Source organism: Mytilus californianus, unplaced genomic scaffold (genome assembly GCF_021869535.1).
Source record: "Mytilus californianus isolate M0D057914Y unplaced genomic scaffold, xbMytCali1.0.p SCAF_66, whole genome shotgun sequence".
In the NCBI taxonomy this organism is placed as follows: domain Eukaryota; kingdom Metazoa; phylum Mollusca; class Bivalvia; order Mytilida; family Mytilidae; genus Mytilus; species Mytilus californianus.
In genome coordinates this window covers 530,248-553,075 of record NW_026262719.1, presented here as the reverse complement: position 1 = coordinate 553,075, position 22,828 = coordinate 530,248, and the positions used below count along the sequence as shown (strand labels likewise).

Below are 22,828 nucleotides of genomic sequence, written 5' to 3'. Positions count from 1 at the left end.
ACTGGATGTACCGTATATCGGGTTTTTTTCGCGTGTGATTAATTTTCGCTTTATTCGCAGCTACTAAAAAACGCGAAAATTTGACCCCGCGTAAATTTCACTGCAAATTGAAAGATTTATCGTTGTTCGACAGTTTCATACATTATACTGTAAATTACCGAGTCTTTTGTGTTCTTGGACGGATCTAAAGAATGGGCATACTTAATTAAGATCTCTGTTTTCATAATAATTATATCGATTAATCATACATTCCACACCTTTTGACAACGCAGCAATCAGTGACATGTTAAATAAAATTGAGAATGGAAATGGGGAATGAGAATGGAAATGGAGAATGTTAATCTATTGATTTGTGTCATAATCCGAACATTTTGCATGTAATGTAAAAATAAAATGAAAATAATTCACATTTACATGGATTTTTGTATATCTGTAATGATCAAAACCTTCAAGTTTGAGCATGCTCCAATGCACATAATTTACGTTCCATAAAAGTTCTCTGAATTATGTGTATTTTTGTTTGTATTAGTCATATTTATTTGTATTCGATTTCTTGTCAGTTACACAAGTTTATGTTGTTTACATCTTTATCAATACGATATAGTTATTTTTTCGCGTGTATTTCTCATTCAGCAAAAATTATACACAGTGTAAATTTAACCTGCCCATTTTGTCATCAAATCATGAAAAAAAGGCCGACGCGGTATATGTAAGACAATATAAATAAAAGTAATATGACACAAAGTACAACCTTACAGAGAAGACAATGAGGCAAAAATGAGCACCATCCGTTCCGCGGGTCATGAATTTATAGTTTTAAAATGAAAATGTAACATAGAAAATGAAAGAAAAATTCACAAAATCATCGTTGCGTAAAATAGGTAATGAAAAACATGAAATAAAAATTGTATTGCTATAAAACCAAAAACTTAGTTCAATATACCATGTTCTTGTAGAGTCTGTCTGGTTAAATTGATTGATTGATTGATGATTGCTTTACGCCTCATCAGCAAAAAACGGCTATATCGCGGCAAGAGCTATTCAAATATTATAATATATATATATATATAATTGTTTTTAATCAGACATGAAGTCCTTCAATTTACTAAAACTTTAGTTTAAAGCGAAAATACTTATTTACAAATAAAAATTCATCAACTAGATAACATGATAAAAACTTAAAATCATTTTAAACTAATGCAACAAATTCATATAGCATAAACGATTCGTTGAAATTCTTCACGCACGTTTTAGACCCATACGTTCTTAATGGTAAAACATTGTAGGTTAACAAAATACACATCCAGTAATGTCAAAGATACCCGTTCACGTCTACTTAATTTGACATAGTACAAGATCACCTGTATGAATGTGTGAGCTCTATTAACACACACAGAACTCATTGTTATATCACATATTGAGAAGGGACTGACACTGATGAAGTCTATTTGTTGGTCCGAAATATCTGTCAATACGATTTCATTCCATCTTTTTTATATCTTTATCTTTTATCAATATCGTTGCACAAATCCTAAAACTTATATATATATAGGAATACGTGACTTGGCTGCTGGATCCCGTTTGTTGTCACGATAACAAATTATGTCTGTTTGGGTTGCTAATCTAATTTTGTTGATAAAGTGGAAGGTTTAGCTAGCTACTAAACCAGGTTAAACCCACTATTTTCATCCGAAAATGCTTGTTTCAAGGCAGGAATATGACTGTTGTTTTCCTTTCGTTCCGTTGTTTAATATAGTCGAGCGTTTGGTTTTGTCAAGTTATATGGACATTAAGCTTGGAGTTTGGTATTTTTGATAAAATGTAATCATCAAAGATAGAAAAAATAGTTCTTAGAAAACAGTCTACAATGCAGATTAACATTGATAATTGACTGCCTAGTAACTAATGTTTTACTTTTTACTACTAGCGCTTTCCAAACAATGTATATCCGATACGATCATATTGCAATATATTCATCGTCATCATAATCTTCAGCATATGTTTGTAATAATCAATTTTCTCTTCCAATTTATTGCATCATAGAACTTTTATTTATAGATTGAGGTGATCTGTTGGGAATCGTTGCGGTTTGGAGACAAACGAAAGTTACACAAACCGTTGACGTGTCTCATATTTGCTAATCGAGAAGTAGATGACAGATTGAAACTAATGGAAGAAGTCATATCTTTTGCAAGTAAGTATATGCAAAGCTTTCTAAATTATTAGAACAAATTACAAATTGAAAAAAAACAATGTCATGTGAATCAAAGGCAATGATTTTAAAATGTTTTGTAGGGAGTCATCTATTAGTGTTTAAATGTCTCCAACCACACTAAGTGTACAGGTGCACAGGGAACTACATGTTCCTTAGTCATATTGGTAGTCCTTTCCGGTTTTTTGGAGTTTTTTTGGGGGGTAGGGTTGGGGGGATGTAGTCACCTTCTTCGCGAATGAAAATAACACTTTTATAAAAGAGTACTTCATTAACTAGTATATGTGATATCTTTGATACAAAAACACATGAAGATAACCTATTCAAATCAATACACGTGCATTTCGAGGAAACAAATTAAAAGAATTATTAAAGACAACAGATTTCTGTATTTTTTTACATTTTCTCTGATATTGCATCTAAAAATTTGCTTATTAAGGGAAAATTCAATGTAACCACCAAGTACTGTGTCTTGATATATTAAGTCAGATACAAATATAACGGGATTTTACAGCTTTTTAGGAATAAAGGTCTAAAAATTCATGAAAAATCCGGAGTTCTTGAAATTATTTTCGATTTCTCTAATATTAGATACAATTATTTAATATGATGTCAACATTACCACCAAGTACACTGCCTTAAGATAAGATGCTCATATCAAATATATAATGGTATTTTATGACACTGTTAGGCAGGGTTTCACCTGATTCAATTTTCAGTTTGTCCACCTCTTTCGCCAAAATAATATATTTTTCGCCACTTTCATAAACATATTTTATCGTTTAAATTTTTTTCTTCTTTGTTACACAAAAAATCATTTTACAGCATTGTTGTCTAATCTATTATAATTCTAGCGGAGACATGTAATACAATCTCTGATTCTACATATATTTTGTTTAATCTGTCTACGTTGTAACAAATAAACACTCAACAATTACAAATATTTACTTTTTTTAAAGATACTATGAAATTGCAATATAAATCATAAAATCATCATTTTTGACTTCTGGGAACACTGGATTCATTTTCAATAAGTCTATCAGATACTTTCCGTCTAGTTGAAGGACAAAGACTAAAGTCAGAGATTTTTCTTCATAACAACAGATTTCTTTTCCGGACCATCGTTAAAAGAAAAAGTTGAGACGTAAAACTATGCTTCAAACACGTGACGTTGCAAAAAAGAATGTGAAGTACCTACTACAAAACAATTACTTCTATCAAAGTTCAAGGAAAAAGACTATAAGGTCAAAGATTTTCTAACTTTTGAACATTTTTCTTCATTTAAACAGTTTCCTGTTCTGGGCCATCGTTTAAAGAAAAAGTTGAGATGTAAAACTATGATTCAAATAAAACACGTGCATCCCTATAACGATTGCTAAGTACCCACTTCAAAATAATTATTTCTATCAAAGTTTTAAAACTATCCTTAAGGTGACATATAACGCCATTTAACCACACAATTTCATTGAATCCACAATCAACACCCTTTTTTTTTAAATAGTCCATTGTTACCGATAGCTAAAAAGTGCAATCAGCTGATTATTGATTTTCTTTCACAATCGTAACGCGCGACAAGTTCAAGGTGAAATCCCAGTATCGTCTGATCAGGGAAGAAGTCCGAAAAAACTGACAACAATTAACAATATAGACGTAGTCAAACGGTTATTATTTATTCGCAAAATCTTTCGCCAATAATGAATTTTAAACGCAACAGTTTTTGTTTTTTCTCAAAGTGCGAAAATAGCAATCGCCAGCAGAAACCCATCTGTGGGATAGAATATCGAAAAATTCAAAGAAAAAAGAAACAAAATAAAAGATACCGGATTTCCTGGGAAAAAAATATTTTTAAGTTCTCTTATTTTGGATCTTATGATTTTATATTAAGCACCAATACCTTGCCATCGATTATACATTTTTTCTTTCGAAGGAATTTGCTTAAAGAAACGCTTGGATAATAGTCACCCGAGAGGCAAGATATTTCATCTTTGCTGCTCTAAGTTCGTCATCCTCGGCAACTCTGGTTGAAAGCGGAGGGGATCATTTTTTGGAAAATGTGCATACTATTTGGATATAATCTCCAATATACTATCGCTTCCCTAAAGTTTAAGACGGTTCCTAGCACCGATTTGATCAGAATTCATTGCAAGACACAACTACTGTGCATTGGTGAATATAAACATGGAGAAACATAAACAAATGATCAATTATATATATATCTGGCCAAGAAACCAGACATTTCTGTGTCATTTGGTCTCATATGGAGAGTTGTCTCATTGACAAACATACCACATCTTCTTTTTTGTATATAGTATATACATAAATTTCCAACAATTGCTCTTAGCCTGCAGATCCTATACAAACATTTATTCAACAACGAGGCACACGAGATATATTTTAGAAGTTTGGAAAAAATGACGTATGTACATGTATATTGCGAACTGTATACCAATTCCATCAACAAAATGGCCGATAGCGGGAATACTAACGAGCACATATATGAGAGAAGTCATCGTCAGAAAAATTCAAAACGGAAAGTCCTTTATCAAATGGCAAAATTAAAAGCTCAAACACATCAAACGAATTGAAAACAACTGTCATATTCCTGATTTGGTAAAGACATTTCCTTATTTAGAAAATGGTAGAATAAACCTGGTTTTATAATTACCTAAACCTCTCACTTGTATGACAGTCGCATAGATTTCTATTATGTTGACAGCAATGTGTGAGGAAAACAAACAAACATAATAGGTAAAAATGTTAAAAAACATAGAAGCATACACCTCAAGCACGGAGAAACATATTGAAAAGAGAGTATATGAAGTATCAATTCATGACAAAACTTGAGACGTCCCTTAGCAACGGTTTGAGAGGGGAATAAGAGTAGGAATATTTGTAGTGTTTTAGATATTACGTCGATGTAGTCGCTGCTTAGGTGCTGACATGATTCATAACACACTTTTGTTTTTAAATTATCAATTGAAAAATTATTAACAAAGTAAGGTTCTTAACCCCCAGTCGAGGTTGACCTTAGATTTCTTTGTTTTGAATTGCATCGGTTCGTCAGCTAGTTGATCACGTGTTCCGGTAGTTAAACATTTTTGGGGTATGTACGATCCTGATTAACGCCAATTAGGAGAAGCGCTTTGGTCGCCACAAATGTATAAATTGTTTTCTTTTCACGTTCTTTCAGGACAGACCAAATTGCCTTGTCATTTTGTAGGAACAAGAGTTTTACTGATCTGTGATTCTACCGATATTGCTTTCATCCACTACAAGACAGATAAAGCAATAATTATGGTACGTTGAGGTACTTATGTTCAATAAAAAAAATGTGCAATCGTTGAATATGTATTTTGTATGATTATTATTTTAATTCATTATACATTGTTAATCATAAATGTATGTAACCACATAAGAGTTTGTAAATGTTGGGTCTCAATCTCGTTGAATGATACCAATGATACATAATATATGGATTTCAATATTTTCTTAGGAACTTGTAAAACAAGGATTTCGTAGATTCGAAAGAGTGGACATCAATGGATCATGGAAACCAGGAAACGAAATGGATTACTTTAATGAAATTGCAGAATGTATGTTATCTAACAAATAACTACCCTTTTTTCTAAATATGACTTAAATATTAACAGTTGTATGACATGTTTATTTATCAAAACATTAATGTTATTTCAGTAAAAGGGGCGTGGCTAAATCTAAATAAACATTTTTGGGGGTTTGGTAGGCGAAGTCGTATTGCGTACTAAATTATAAGCCTGATATCCTTAATGAGTGATACATTGATTACTATTTAATAAAGAATGTTTAAAAGATAGATATTGCGTATACCTCCAAGATATAGTTATGATATATTGAATGCTTAGTGTAAATAAAATTACAACCGCAGTGACATCAAATAAATTAGTCAACGTATACGTGATACTTAAAAACGCAACTAATAAAATTCAACCATTGTTAGGAAAAAGTTAAATAACAAAAAATACCGAATTCTAAAGAAATTCAAAACAGAAAGTTCTTTATAAAATGACAAAATCAAAAGCTCAAACACATCAAACGAATGGAACACAACTGTCATGTTCGTGACCTCTCACTTCTATGACATATAGGAGTTATCTTGAATTTCAGTGAAAGGTTAAATGACTGGGACTTTGTTTTATTTTTTTATTTTTGTTTTTAAGTTTTGTCTAGTGTGACAGAAGGTAAACGCATTTTAATATTAGACATTAACATGGTATTATGATGCTGTTTAGACTTACAGTAAAGGCACATAATCTACGAATAGTCTCATACCACGTTTGTACGATGCGGTTACTTTGATTTAAGCTTGTATTATTACTATTCTCATTATGAATATATCTATGATAATCTATTTATCTATTCTTATGGTTTTTTTTATTATAAAATTTGTTTCAATTCTTTCTTTGGCTGATAAAAGATTTCTTTGGATTGTACGTTGTACCTGTCATTATACCCATTGGAAACCATTGGAAGAGCCAAAAGATGCAGATACCTATTATTCGATTAAAGGTAAAATATTGTATTGCTAAGAACAACATTTAAAAAATGATCTTAGTTTGCATTTCGCAAAGAATGCATAAATACATAAGAAATTTAAATTTCACAAATATATTTGAATGTGTTTAAATTTCACTAAATTGAACAAATCATACAAAAGATATTTATTCCGATACGTGAATATACTTAAATTTTATATTCATGTTAAAAAAAGTAATTCTCTCAATATTTTTAACAATAAATTTATGATGTTTTTGTTTGAGTTTACGTTAAAATAATTAGTCTTAGATACTAATAAATTAAAATCAGAATATTTTACAAATTATCGATAGAAGTAAAACAACTAGTCAGTGGTTAAATTGGTGTAAACTAAGTTCTCACTGTCAGATGGATAATTTCTGTCAATACACCATATTGGCAACCAACTTTTTCTTTTTTTTTATGTTGTTGAATCTCAATTTTTATGTTTTGAAACAAATTTGACACATTTCGGAATGTTTCCCATAACAAAGTTATGAAATCAAATCATGGAATGTAGTACGGCTTTATCAACGAATGTCAAAAAACGAAAAAAACAAAACAAACTATGGAACTCAGAAGAAAGAACAAAACATTGGGTTCTCGTCATGATTTTTGTTTTAGTTTAACTCCTACATTTACCATTTTATGTATACCAGAACGACATGTCCGATGTTAGTGTTTTATGGCCGGAAGACGTTGATCAGAGTTTTACAGAATACACAACAGATACTGAAAGTGAATGGCGTTTAAAGAAAACAAAATCAGTGACGGATGATTTTCCGTCTGATAGTGTTATGTCGGAAAACTGGTGTGACTTTGATATTATCGTTTGTCAGATGCTTATTAGAGGTATATTTCCACAATAAGGTATTAATACACAATTTGGATTTGAATGACTCCAGTTTAAGGAATTAATTTAGGTTTACAGACTTATTTCACATGAAATAAAAAAAAAAGAGGCGTTGGTACACATCAGACAGTCGAAACAAAGTATTTAAAGAGAAACAGACAACGCCATGGCAAAAACATGGAAGGCCACGATCGTTGTAACATGCCCGTTTTCATTTGCGACAACTTGTTTCGTAACGGTCAGACATCTTCGTAAAGTGCAAGTAAAATATTCACAGGGATGACTACCACTTAACACATGGAACCCTTTGTTCAACAGCTTCTCTGTTTGCAGCAACCCGTTTTCAAGAATGTATTGTCAATTTCTTGATACAATTCAAACTATGAACAAGTAAAAGTATTCATTCAACCATAAATTTACATATCATTAATACCAAATTGTCATTAAAGATTAATGGAAGTTAAAAAAAAAAAAATGCTCATTATAAATTGTACATCTGTTGGCTTTTTTTCTGTGTCAAATAGATACGAACTAAGAGATAGGTTCGTCCTGAAATTGATCAAAGCTACTCATGGCCTGTTTGGAAAAAATGTTTATTTTTGTCTAAAATGTTTGTCAATGAATTGGTATTTGTATTTACTGCCCACCGTATCTTTCAAAGTCTTTTGGAATATACCTCAAATATAACTTACAAAATTTAAGTGGTCAATAACAATGCATATCTATGTATAAATTGTGTTATCTTATATTTCTAGTTTATATGGACGAGGATTTAGCAGAGCAAACATTTGTAAGTTGTATTTCTCAGAGAAATAATATAAATATCCTCTAAAAAGGTGGAGGTATGATATAAACCATTATTTATTAGTTGCAAAAATAGTTATCTTAGTTACGCATAACAAAATTATGTTTATCATTTTGATTCAGAAACATCTTGATATCAAGTTGTCTCTTTAGTACAGAAAGGTTATCTGTGATTTCACTTTCACGACATAAACCTGTTGCCGTTCATATACTGACGTATAATGTTCATTTTACGCATATTTTTAGTCAAGTGATATATGAGCTGTACCCCTAAATGCTATTTTTTTAAAAATATTAACATATTGTAAAAAAAAACATTGTGTAAATTGTAGTTAAAAGATCCTAAAATGATGCTATTTTGGTTAAGATTTTGCTATTTTGCACACAATGTATTCTTGTCTTTAATTTTTGCTTATGTGCTTTGTCTATTTGCCATTTTGTTTTTCTTTGTTGAAATGATTGTTTGTTTTTATAGTGTTTACGATTATAACACGGTGTTGAATGCTGTATCCCAATGTTTTACATTTTTGCCTATGATGTCTCTTTGTTTTGTTCACACATTTTTGTCAATATAATGGAATTTTATGCGACTGTCATACAATTAAGAGGTCTAGCTAGCTATAAAACCAGGTTTAATCCATCATTTTTTACATAAGGAAATGCCTGTACCAAGTTAGGAATACGACAGTTGTTTTCCATTCGTTTGGTGTGCTTGAACTGTTATTTTTGCTATTTGATAAAGGACGTTCCGTTTCAAATTTATCTTTGAGCGGTATTTTTGTTGGTTTTACTTTTTCGACGTTTGAACACTAATTTAGACGTATTAGACAAAATAAAAAAATAAAAATATATGCTAATACCGATGTCCGACTTTCGTCTTATGAACATCTGAGGAATGTTTTTTGGTAGAATTGTAATACAATTTTGATCTGAACAGCTCAATGCGGTATGGGTTTTGCTCATTGTTGAGGAATGTATGGTGACCAATAGTTTTTAACTTCTACGTCATCTTATCTCTGGTGGAAGGTTGTCTCATTGGCAATCATAGCACATCTTCTTTTTTTTTATAATTGGAAGACCGAACAATAAATCGTAAAGACATTTTCATTCTTTAATATAATTTTCAAACTTATCCAACGCAGCAAATTCAGTGATGTTAGACAAATTGCTTGCAGTCAATTACGATCTGTTCATTCCATGTTCAGATTGTTTAGTAGTTGTTCCTTACCTGTACCCATCAACGTCATGCTGAATGTCTGAAACGCTACTGAACAATACTAAATTGACTGCAAACGAATTGTTGATTGAATTTAATGCCACATTTTTTGCGGTGGGACTACTAAACATTATGACTTCATATTTGGCCAGGAGCTTTGCAGTGATGAGTTGTAACGTATGAGCATTTTGCGGATCTGTCAAACAGTTACTTCATGTTATCCGATACTTCGAATTACGAGTAGGACATGCTCTGCACGTCAAAGGGTTCATTCTTGTATATGTTTTATTTTCTATGTCAGCACTGGTTATTTTTTTTTTCATTTAGTTAGTTGGAAAGAAAACTCACAAAAAATTCGATTTTTAATGATTGTTATTTTATATTTTACTTATGTTTCAATAACATGGCATGAATTTTATGTTTCAGAAAGAAATACATGCATACAATCATACTGCATTGTTCATGTACCTTTTGAAGAAAGGGGAGTGGAATATTCCAAAAAAGTACATAAAATGGCCAATCGATCTGAAGAGTGCTCTAGAATACATATATGAGGAGGTGAAGGTTCTAATGTTGTTAACAGTGTACAAAAAGAATGAAATAATTATCAATTAGTTATATGCGTGAATAAAAAACATCTTCATTAACACCTACATCCGGTGTTCCCCATATGAATCACAAAACAGGCTTTCAAATAAATCAGCTGTGGGTAAAAAGAACTGAGACAAATATGCACCGTACACTGAACAAATAAATAAAAGAACTGAGACAAATATGCATATAATAAATTGACTCATATATTTAACTTGATACTGTACTGCTTTACTTTATAATGAATTGACTCATATATTTAACTTGATACTGTACTGCTTTACTTTATAATGAATTGATCTAACCAATCTTTACATATTTAACTTGATACTGTACTGCTTTACTTTATAATGAATTGACCTAACCAATCTTTACATATTTAACTTGATACTGTACTGCTTTACTTTATAATGAATTGGCCTAACCAATCTTTACATATTTAACTTGATACTGTACTGCTTTACTTTATAATGAATTGGCCTAACCAATCTTTACATATTTAACTTGATACTGTACTGCTTTGCTTTATAATGAATTGGCCTAACCAATCTTTACATATTTAACTTGATACTGTACTGCTTTACTTTATAATGAATTGGCCTAACCAATCTTTACATATTTAACTTGATACTGTACTGCTTTACTTTATAATGAATTGGCCTAACCAATCTTTACATATTTAACTTGATACTGTACTGCTTTGCTTTATAATGAATTGGCCTAACCAATCTTTACATATTTAACTTGATACTGTACTGCTTTGCTTTATAATGAATTGGCCTAATCAATCTTTACATATTTAGTGTTTATTTTAAAAAGGAGTATGAATATATAAAGGAATTATGGTCAAACCAGAAATGTTTTACCGACATGGATTACAAACTGCCTGATCACAAAGGTTTGTATCAAATAGTAATATAGCGAATACTTAAATTGATTAAAATTAAACCTTGACACCAATATTATTATTCGAATATTTAAAGTATTACTCTGATTAATCTTCATCCTAACAAAAACTAAAAAATGAAACCATGGTTATTTCATAGATGTCTTTGTGACATACAATTGTTTGTCTCCATACTGAGTTGTGACTTTCTTGTTAAAGATTTGGAAGTATGCAATTAGGTAAATATTCTAATGTAAATTAGGACTTCCTGTATTAGTCAAGTGCCTGATACATTTATTAAATTTGAGATAACTTCATCCAATATAACCCCGATACAAATAAATCCAGAAGTTGTGCTTTGCGATGCGAGAATTCAGACAACATTTTGGCGTGTCAAATATTTCGAAAGCCTTTTAAATTCATATATCTATAGCTTTGTAGTTGATTTCATTTAACAATATTTGATTTGATTGTATCTTCTGTTTTTGTTCAGGCTAGTTTTGTTTCGTTTTGCTTTGCTTTGTTTTGTTTTGTTTTGTTTGTTTTGTTTTGTAGTACTTACTTCAATTTAGTTGAGCATGGCATATATAAATATAAAAAAGATGTGGTATGATTGCTTAATAGGCAACTCTTCACCAGGGACCAACTGACAAAAGTTAACAATTATATACAGCCTTCAACAATGAGCAAAACCCACACCGCATAATAAGCTATAAAAGGCTTATATAATATATAACCGGGAACATTTGTGTAAAAGTACAAACTATCAAAATCAGTTAAAAAAGGCTTAACTCACCAGTTCGATACGAAGAACATAACAAAAACATAACAAAAAAACAAAAGAAAGTACAGATCTGAGAGTCCTCGCAGTTACTGAAAGCTAGTTAAAGGTCAATAACAACTAATAAAAAATGTCTAAGACTAAAATATTAATCAATACACGCCCAACATCCAATGGATTAAGTGTTAAAACGTCATTAACAGTCAGAAAAAAACATGACCTTGTGTAGTAAAATGACTTCAGATATTAATCTAATAGAATAGAGTTATATTATTAAATTGGTCATTTATAGTATAAGTTTACCGGAGCCATTTACAAGTCCGGAAACTGATTCATAGCACCATTTGGAATGGTTTCATTTATAATTTGTATAACAGATTTACAATTAGAAGAATTATGATAACTTAAAAGGAAATGATAAAGTCGTTAAAGTGTGAACATGTACGAGAGTTGTATTAGCTAAGATATGTACATTTTGTAAACGCTTTACGATGTTCCTGCTAGAAAATAGGACGTTGACAAAAAGTTGTAATCATTATGTTTGTGATAGATTATAGCTAGACGTCCTTAATTTTTGTCAAAATCTAGGAAAAGATGAAGGACTGAAGCACTTTCTGATTACGGGATTATCCTGAATCACAAGTTTACTACGATATATGAGATGCAAGCACTCACTGAAATGAAGGTATTGATTGACTGGAACCCTCAATATATCTGAAATTGAAATTGAAGATCTTTGCAAGATTTTTTTTTTCTATTTTTCTTCAATTCTGCTTGATATGAGTAACAAAACCAAGTATACCAGTATGGGTGCAAAATAAGAAGCATTGGCATACCGGGGGTTGAGATCTCACAAAACATGTTTAACCCCGCCGCATTTTTGCGCCTGTCACAAGTCAGGAACTTCTTGTCTTTGTTAGTCTTGTATGTTTTTTTTTAGATTTTGGTTCGTTCATATGTTTCGGAATTTAGTGTGACGTCCATTTTCTCTGAACTAGTACACATTTTTGTTTAGGGGCCAGTTGAAGTCGGTCTCCTGGTGCGGAACTTTCTCTCTGTATTGAAAACCCATTGGTGGGCTATTGTCTGCTCTTTGATCGGATTGCTGTCTCTTTGACATATTCCCCGTTTCCATTCTCAATTTTATTTAGTACGTGTATCCGTTTAATACTTCATTTATTGATTTTATTTCTAACTGTAAGTCTAAAGTAATCTTATAAAAATCTGTGTCTTATATATTACCTTATTTACATTTTATTAGTAAATGATATCAAATGATGCTGTTTGTTTTAAAGGTTTTACTGGACCAGAAGCAAAGCTTATGAATAGGGATTCTGAATGTTACGGTCTTGTATTTTTGGCTTTGCTGCATAAACAGTACTGGATTGGTGCCCAACAGCTTGTAGACTTGGAATATGTAAGTTCAAATGAAAAGATTTTTTATAAAAAGAAAAAGAATCAATATAGAACCGACCAGTAAATCGTTGACTAATAGCACTTAGTATGCAGTAGTATTTCACGACATTTGAATACTCATTTCTAATTCAGATCAAAGGCGGCAATATATGGAAAGAACATTATTTCCTACGAGTATTCAATGCATCTCTAAACAGAAAAAAATGAACTGGTTTCCGATGTCTTAATGTGTGATAGCTAATATTTCCAATCCGTCTATGTGTAGATTTGTTATGTGGAACTGAAAGAATTAAGTACAATAATTTAAAAAAAAACAATAACATATAAGAATACTAAAATTCCAACAGGTTCTGTAAATATGGGAAACATTAGTTTACCGAGGTTATCATATCGCGAAAACGATTATAGTCAACTTTCCTCAAATTTCTGTTGACGCGGTTGATGTGTAAGGGTAACACCCATGTGGGTTATTGAGTGAAGGGATATCATCAGTATGTCTGAAAGTGAAACTAAAGAACTTTGCAAGGTGCATTTTGTTTTGTCTTTGACAAAGTTCTGTATGAATTCTGCTTTATACTGGTACAAAAAGAAGTAAGCAAGTTAGTATTAGTAGTGGCGGATCCAGCAATTTTCATAAAGGAGGGGGGGCACAGACTGCCACAAGAGGGGGCACACTTAGTCATGCTTCAGTGATTCCCTAAATAATCAAACACATTTTTCCGACAAAGGGGGGGGGGGGGGGGTACCCTGCCCTCCCTAAATCCGTCTCTGATAAGTAGTTCCCCTTAGAATACCGACTGTTGAACTATCAATCCACCAAACTCAACCACAGTGTCGTTTAAAAAGTCAAGCACATTCATTATGTCTTTTTTATTGTATTTTTTTTGTTTAAATCGGTGTAATTTTTTTTTTTTACAAAATAAGATTAATCACGGCCATAAAAAGGAATTTGTATCTACGATCCCCATTTTTGTAAAAAAAACTCTCTGTTTCATGAGACGATGTAGTCGATCTGTCATTTGTGCATAGGTAATAGTAGTGCCATTCGTAGAAAATTAAAAACATTTGATATAACTGCAAAACAATAAATATTCTGATTAAAGATTTTGTAGTAGATCTTTAGAATTCTTAAGAATCCACATATGACCTACGCCGCTGGTTGTACATACCTCATCATAATATATTCAAAGGTCATCTTTTACTGCAAAAAGAATTGAACATATGGTAGTCGGTATTTAAACATTCGATTTTCAAATGTTTGGCTTTATTTACATTTTACTTGCATTGGACCATTACCGCTGCTGGTATACATGTTTAATCTTTGTTCTAATTCCGATACATCCAGATACTTCTGGAATTGTAGTTCATCATACAATCCTTTTATTATTAACTGTTGAAATAGTTTCTACTCTCATGTATAGAATAACAAATTGAAAACAACACGTTTAATAATTTCATGCGTCCGAAGCGCTTTTCTGGATTTACCTTCATCAGGAACGCTCAAAGCCAAACATTTGATATCCGAGGGATGTATAAGTACCGAAACAGTTGAAGAGCTTTATGACAAAAAAACCTAAAATAAATAGCCAAATTCATCTAAGGTCAACTTTGTCTGAGGGAGTTGAAACCTTAGTTTCTTTATAATTTCAAAACTTATAAACAGACAATTTTAGAAAGGTTTGTTATAAATCATGTCAGTACCGAAGTACTGACTACTGAGCTGATGATACCCTCGGGGACTGATAGTCCACCAGCAGAGGTATCGACCCAGTGATGTAAAAAATTGAAAACAACACGTTTAATAATTTCATGCGTCCGAAGCGCTTTTCTGGATTTACCTTCATCAGAAACGCTCAAAGCCAAACATTTGAAATCCGAGGATGTATATAGCTGACATAATCCGTATTTGTTACGACTTTAAAAATAGGGGTTTGAATGCTCTTTAACTGCATACTGAATGTTCGCCTTCCAACTTTGTTAATTAAAGCGCTACTGAAAATTCGTATGAAGACGAAATACAACTCAAATTAAAATACCAATTTTAGAACGATACAATTTTATTTGTTAAACGCCCGTCTGACGCATTAGATTACAAGCCTTGTAGATGTGATGAGTTTATATCAAGGAAATTATCATATAGTATACCCTTACAGAAACGCTAACGATACCATACATCATATGACGAAAGAAACGCTGCACGATATATTACGACGAACGAAAGGCTAATTTATACCATGCGCTAAATGATACAATATAATATTAAATAACGAGAAGCTGTAGTTAACTAGATGATTATCTATATAATGAACGAATGATGTATGGAGATACACGAATATTGTACTAACAATGCTCAAACGCTATAAGGACGATCCAAGAATGTTGAAAGAACGATGCCCGACTGAAAAAAATATATTTACTCTTACGTTAATTTATATCTGAAAAACTCGTATTACAAATTGTGTTAAGAAGCGAAGAATCAAACCACAAAATATCAGTTTATTCGATGAAGTTTATTTTAAAAAATGAGAACAAACAAAATATATAAAATATATATATCTATATATATAAACAAGTCTAAATTGAAAACAACTTTCAAACCTATGGTTGCGTTGGATAAAAACCGCAATTTTTATACGTGTGCATGCAAAACAAATTTCATGGTAGAGGGGTCTAAATACAGCACAAACAACATTTTCCAAAATACCAAAAAAGTGAAAAAGTATATTTTAACAAAACGCATTTGACTAGCAGGTCGAACAACGGATGTTCTTAAACCCTGCTGACTGCCATGGCGATTGCCAAATAAACGGATCACCAGATGTAACAAAATGGATCTTAATTCTTAATTTAATACCAAACAGAAAACAATATAGGTTCAGATATAATACCTTATAAAAGATGACCAAATTAACATTTCTTCATTCAGATTGGGAATCATCATCTTCTTGTTGGGTGTGCTATATTAGAAGATGAAATCAGAAATTGGAAAACAGCGACACACTTGAAGGAAAAACTACAACGTTTAAAAAAGTAATGATGCAAATAAAATAAAACATATTACAACGTGTTTATTACTGATTGATTGACTGCTGACTTAACGCCCAGTTGCAATTATTTCATGCGTTTAAAGGACGAATGCTTTAAATACCTCGACGTAGTGTATGCTTCTTGTGTAGCCAAAGCATTAATGTTGGCAATCAAATGTCAATTTTGCGATGAGATGTGCATTGTAGCATAGGTCTCAAAAAACATGTTTAACCCCGCCGTATTTTTGCGCCTGTCCCAAGTCAGGAGCCTCTGGCCTTTGTTAGTCTTGTATCATTTTTAATTTTAGTTTCCTGTGTATAATTTGGAGTTTAGTATGACGTCCATTTTCACTGAACTAGTACACATATTTGTTTAGGAGCCAGCTGAAGGATGCCTCCGGGTGCGGGAGTTTCTCGCTGCATTGAAGACCCACTGGTGGCCTTCGGCTCTTGTCTGCTCTATGGTCGGGTTGTTGTCTCTTTGACACATTCCCCTTTTTCATTCTCAATTTTATTTAATAAATCTGATATTAAAAGACTAATTTAAAAGTAGCGTTTACGTTAACATCAACAGCTTATTACGACCTAAAGGTACAGTTGACGTCACTGATTTGGTCATGCATTTAAAAAAATATAAAAACATATGATTAAATGACAAGCCCTCATTCAAAATAGCAATTTTAAATTGCTCAGAGATTAGATGATTTGTGAATATCTTCAAATGAAATGACTAGAAATTTGAATCTTAATAAACAATATTCCACATAGAAATGACTTGCTTGTTTTGTAAATCTACTTAGCAATTTCTTTTCTGCATGAGTGTTTATTGCTTGATTTTATGTGTATCTAGTTAATTCAAAAGAAGAAAATGAGATACGATTGCCAATAAGACAACTTTCCATAGGACAAAGATATTAACAATTACATGTCATCTTATGGGCCTTTTTAAATGCGTGAACCAAACACCATATAGTAAGTTTTAAAAGACAAAATGTGACACATTTCAGAAGAAAAAAACAAATTACCTGATTTATACTATAAGAATGAATGATTAATGATAAGGCAGACAGAAACTAACGACAAACAACGGATAACATGTGGCTGGCTTGGAAAAGTCACATAAACAACGACAAACAACGGATAACATGTGGCTGCCTTGGAAAAGTCACATAAACAATGTGTTTGTAAACCTTCCCCTATGTTGTAATGTAACTTCAATTGTTAACAATAGTTATAAGTGAAGGAGATGTGGGAGGTATATATATATAAGTCTTTTCATTTTGTTAATATATTGTTCAAGTGTCTTCACTGAAAGAGTTATCTGCATAATTCGGCATATCTATGATGCTGATGTTACAAAGGAACGAAAGAAACAAATGACAATTAAAGAGAACAAAACAGAAGAAAGAGAGCTGGGTGATGCCATCAATCATGCAGGAAGGCTTTTGTTGAATCATGGATATCTAATGGATGCTATCAACAGTAAAAACCAAAATTTCGTTGAAAACGACACAGTAAAGAAAATCTTAAAAAAGATGTGGTATGGTACAGAGAATATAGATGGTCATACGGTAAGTAAACAAAACTAACATTTCATTGATATAATTAATCCGTTGGCTTGTTTATATCTAAAATCGTTCCGTTACGGGGAGAGATGAGGAAAGTAAGGAAGCGAATGCAAGACAAGGAGAATCTCAAATATGTAGGAACGAACTAATTGACAATCAAAAAAATGCTACCTTACCCACACATCCCCCCAAAAAAGGAGAAAGCAATAGACAAAAAGAAATACGCAAAACAACTTCATCAAATTTTTCGATAATTTTCAAAATGAGCAGAATAATTTGAATACTAGGGCAAATATCTAAACAATGTAGAACATCCAAAAACAAGAGAATACCAACGTGAAAATACAAAAAGACATTTTAATCATAACGAAACGATAGAACGATATATATATATATGCCATCAAGTTTTCGAAAAACGTAGGATTTTCTACTGCAGGAATTGATACCTAGCTGTATTTGGCAAAACCTTTCGGAATTTTAGGTCCCCAATGCTCTTCAACTTCGTACTTTATTTGGCCTTTAAATATTTCGATGTCACTGCTAAGACTTTTGTAGATGAAACGCGCGTCTGAATGGTATCTATGATGAGGTTATGAAAATATAAGATCATTGGTGTTACAATTGGTAAACAAGACTAGAACCTAAAGCTACATTAAATATGTAATAAATGTTTTGTTTTCAGACTTTTTGGTATATTGTTCTGTTCTCAGTCCATCTATTTGTGATGCCTTTATTAATGATTAACATGGAGATGGATAATCGTCTATTACTTTGGTAAGATAAATTTTGCAACTCAACATCCTTCTTTATTACAATAAATGCAATTATCGCTATTTTGTGCATTTTTCCTTTGATCTTTTTGGTGATAATTTTTCATATCATGCTACTCGCTGGAGATGGAATATTATCGTCAGAAACTAAGGGCGCACGTGACGTTGTCAATGTAAACATGAACGACCTCATTGGCAAAATAGCGATAAACAAATAATCAATGGTCTTTCAAACTCGAGGATGTTTATCAGCCACATCTCATCTCAGGGCTGTCGCCCTTTCGAAAAATCATCAATAATCTATAATTATGTATCTGTTAAAATATGTATTTCATTGAACTATATCAAAACGTTTAATGAGTTCTATCAACCCTAATCACACCTGACTTGATATCGTTTTTGCTTTCCAATAAGATAATTACTATCGTTCATGTTACTCTTTACGTATCTTATTATATCCTTGTCATACTCAGCTTTCGCGCGTGATGTCCGATGCCACTTGAAGGGAGAGTGCTATGATCTATGCACGTTAAAAACCCATTTAAATAACTCTTAATAGTTGTCCCTATCCATTGTTGTCTGTGGCAGGTGTTCATCTGTAAATTCATCGCCTCGTCCTACTAAGCAGAATTTATTGCTAATGCTTAATGTGTCAAATCCTTAATTTGCGTTATATGTATTCAACTAGTTGTTGAAAAAACAGCGACCAACCTATCACATAGAATATGTAAGAGTCCAACCCAGGAACCCAAAAGCAATATTTTTGTGTCGAGACCTTCATTTCGCTATGCAGATTCACTCCAAAATTCTTCCATCACATCATGCAAAAATGGGAATGGTAAATATGAATACCTTGGTTTCGGTCATGATAAATCTAACTTACTTATAATCACACGCAAGACTATAGTCACCAAAGATTATATCATAAAAATGCTGGACATTTTGATCGACAATATATAAGTGTTGAATTTTGTCGATCGATATTTCAACGAAAATTGTAATTTTGTGTGCACTGTAGGAGAAGTTTAGCATATATAAATCGGACTATGTTTTTGCTGATAAACCCTAACATTGACCTTTGGTTGATTTGAGAGCCTTATCTTACAGATTCTCGGATATTGAAGTTTTCACATCCTTGGGATTCAAGGGTTCGGGTTTGTTCTTTCCTAATGACATGCATAGTAACTAGCTATACAGGTATCATGAGAGTAACTATTTTTTATTCCGGTAACCATTCTAAAATAATCGTTAACTTTTCAATTTATTTCAGGTTTTACAAAAAGTACAAGCTGCCATTCATGAAAATATTTATACATTCGGTATGAAAGTTCATATTTTACACAATTTGCAAACCTAAACAATGTAAACATTACAGTTGCCTATAATTGCTAACATCCACTTCACTTGAACTTTGGTGGATAGTTGTCTCATTGGCAATCATACCACATCATATCATTATTCATGATTTTACTATTTTTTTGGTGATGTTGTACCCTTCTCGACTTGCTTATTATATTTTGTAGTGTACTGTATCATATTTATATGATCCATCGCCTCGTAAGATTTATCGTTGGCTATTATTCAGAAATTTTCTATTTATCATTAGTACATAATACTTGTAAATCTTTTTGTTTCTAAGAAATGCATTCACTTAATTGTGTTCATTGTGTCTTGTCTTTTGTCACAAGATTACTCAATGTTTTGTTTAAGTATTCAACTGGTTAATCGATACACACTTGACTTGTTTAAAATTTACCTTTCAAACCAGTCAATTTCGTTTTATCAACAATCAACGTATTAAAAGTTACATAAATATGTCGTATTCATACAGCATCAAAAAGTTTCTATGTTTCTGCATGGTACGCTACTAAAGTCCGTCAACGAATAACACATTAACCCCAAAAAAAAATCACGTCAGCATAATATCAACAGTTGTAATTTCAATTTAGACTACAAAACATTGCAAAGCTAAGAGTGTGTAACAAATATTTTCTAAATAATGACGCTATGGCAATATATTTTTGTAATAACATTTGTTTTGTTTATTAATGTTACAGCTGGAATTCACTTTTCTCCTTCTTGCATATGCATACATGTTGCTGTTTGACTACAGAGAAGATGGAATCACCTATATTGACTTTATTATAATAGCGTGGATGGCTAGTTTCTTTGTAAATGAAACAAAACAGGTGACCTCTTATGTCGACAGTAAAATATGTCCAAAATCTCATGCTTTTTCTCAACTGTTTCCTTGATTAAACAGTTGAATCTTATTCATATTTATGATAATTTTACTTATACTTAATAATCATAATATCAATTGTTGAACCTTTCCGCCCTTTAGACGCATTCCTTATTACAAACTAATAGAAATATTGTATCACTGATGGCAGAGTAGAAATGAATGACAAAATGCTATACATTATATATATATATAACTCTTTCAATTAAGACAAAACCGTGTCTGGACTTGCGTTGCTGTACGCAAATAAATAAGGTAACATGCATACTGAATCATAACTGATCATGCCCTCTCATAGAAGAACAGTCATTTTAACGAAATATTTCATTGTTAAACGAGTGTGGTAAAATCGAACTATCGGCAGACAAGAATTTGCTGTACGGCAGATGTAAAAATATCTCACATGCTACAACTCAACATTATCAAGCTGCAGACCAAATATAAAATAATTCTTTTGCAGAGATGCAAAACAGGTTTCATGAAAGTTTTATCTTACGCTTAATATTTGACGGACAGGGTCAATTGAAAACTGCGACAAAGGAGATGACTTCAATCTACCATTATGAACATTCTATGCTCATGTTAAAAGGTTTCAAAAGAACTTAATATGGAGTTTATATACATTTGTATATTTTGGTTATTTTTTACTTTGTCTTCCCCTGTATGATTTTCTGAAAAGCGTGTTGTTGTTTACAAGTTAGCTCCTGATACATGGTGTCTAGATTATAACGACGGGTGCCACATGTGGAGCAAGATCTACTTACCCTTCCGAAGCAATTGAGATCACCAACCGTTTTTGGTGGGGTTCGTGTTGCTCAGTTTTTAGTTTTCTATGTTGTGTTTTGTGTCCTATTGTTTGATGTTTGTCTTTTTCTTTTTTAGTCATGGCGTTGTCAGTTTATTTTCGACTTAGCAGTTTGAAGGTCCCTTTTGGTATCTTTCGCCTTTCTTTTATCAAGTCACTCTCAGTTTTGTAGAAGTGTAATGGACAATATCACTAATGACTGGCTGTAATTATAAGTGTGCTATTTATGAATGATACCTTATCGGAATAGTAGTAGTGTTATAGTTTATAGAATATGAGTAAAAGTTTGAAGAAGGTGAGTAATAGTTTATAGAAGGTGTGTAATAGTTTATAGGAGGTTAGTAATAGTTTATAGACGGTGTGTAATATATAATAGGAGGTGTGTAATAGTTTATAGAAGGTGTGTAATATATAAGCTTAAATTGGTTCCGTTTAACATACATGTCTATTTTGTTTTAGGTTATTGTTGCTTTAGTAAGAAAAAGAATCAAACCATATTTTCGTGATTGGTGGAACATAGCAGATTGCATTTTGATTATAGGATATACGTCTGGAATGCTACTGAGAGCTGTTGAAGGATCTTTTTTCCGAACTACGTCAAAATGTTTATTAGTTGCAATATTTATGCTTATTTGCATAAGATTACTCAGTTTGTACTACATAAATGAGTTTCTCGGACCAAAGTTAATCATAATTCGAATGATGGTATGTAAGACTATATAAATCCGAAGATGTGGTATGAGTGCACATGAGACAACTCTCCATCCAAGTCACAATTTATAAAAAGTTAACAATAATAGGTAAAAGTACGGTCTTCTAAACGGAGCCTTGGCTCACATCGAACAGCAAGCTATAAAGGACCCCAAAATGACTAGTATAAAACAATTCAAGTCTTGCAACAGGCCACCTACGGACCCCTCAAAGTGTTGTTGCAAGGGTTCTAAACGTGCAGAGAGCGTGACATTCTCTCTACAAGAGGCATCGGATTTAACATCCCCATTCTGACCGGATTTGGCTGCGTACTTGTACATCCCGCTTAGCTAAACGGACGCCCCACCTCGGTAAGGGTTTTACTGCTGGTCTAAAGAAGACCTGTAGTGACCATAT

The 22,828-nt window shown here is 32.1% G+C and overlaps 1 protein-coding gene across 2 annotated transcripts in view; it reads left to right on the top strand.

Annotated features, from left to right (window-relative positions):
* LOC127707343 (transient receptor potential cation channel subfamily M member 2-like) overlaps positions 1–22,828 on the top strand; it is a 48,416-nt gene that overhangs the window by 14,823 nt on the left and 10,765 nt on the right. For both annotated transcript variants that reach the window (XM_052211857.1, XM_052211856.1), the window contains 15 exons: positions 2,059–2,194; positions 5,403–5,509; positions 5,706–5,805; positions 6,666–6,757; positions 7,423–7,615; positions 8,372–8,406; positions 10,063–10,194; positions 11,047–11,125; positions 13,190–13,311; positions 16,237–16,340; positions 17,637–17,907; positions 18,587–18,678; positions 19,945–19,993; positions 20,732–20,863; positions 22,181–22,426. In XM_052211857.1, coding sequence (XP_052067817.1) covers positions 2,059–2,194; positions 5,403–5,509; positions 5,706–5,805; positions 6,666–6,757; positions 7,423–7,615; positions 8,372–8,406; positions 10,063–10,194; positions 11,047–11,125; positions 13,190–13,311; positions 16,237–16,340; positions 17,637–17,907; positions 18,587–18,678; positions 19,945–19,993; positions 20,732–20,863; positions 22,181–22,426 — 1,890 coding nt within the window. The remainder of the gene's footprint in view (positions 1–2,058; positions 2,195–5,402; positions 5,510–5,705; positions 5,806–6,665; positions 6,758–7,422; positions 7,616–8,371; positions 8,407–10,062; positions 10,195–11,046; positions 11,126–13,189; positions 13,312–16,236; positions 16,341–17,636; positions 17,908–18,586; positions 18,679–19,944; positions 19,994–20,731; positions 20,864–22,180; positions 22,427–22,828) is intronic.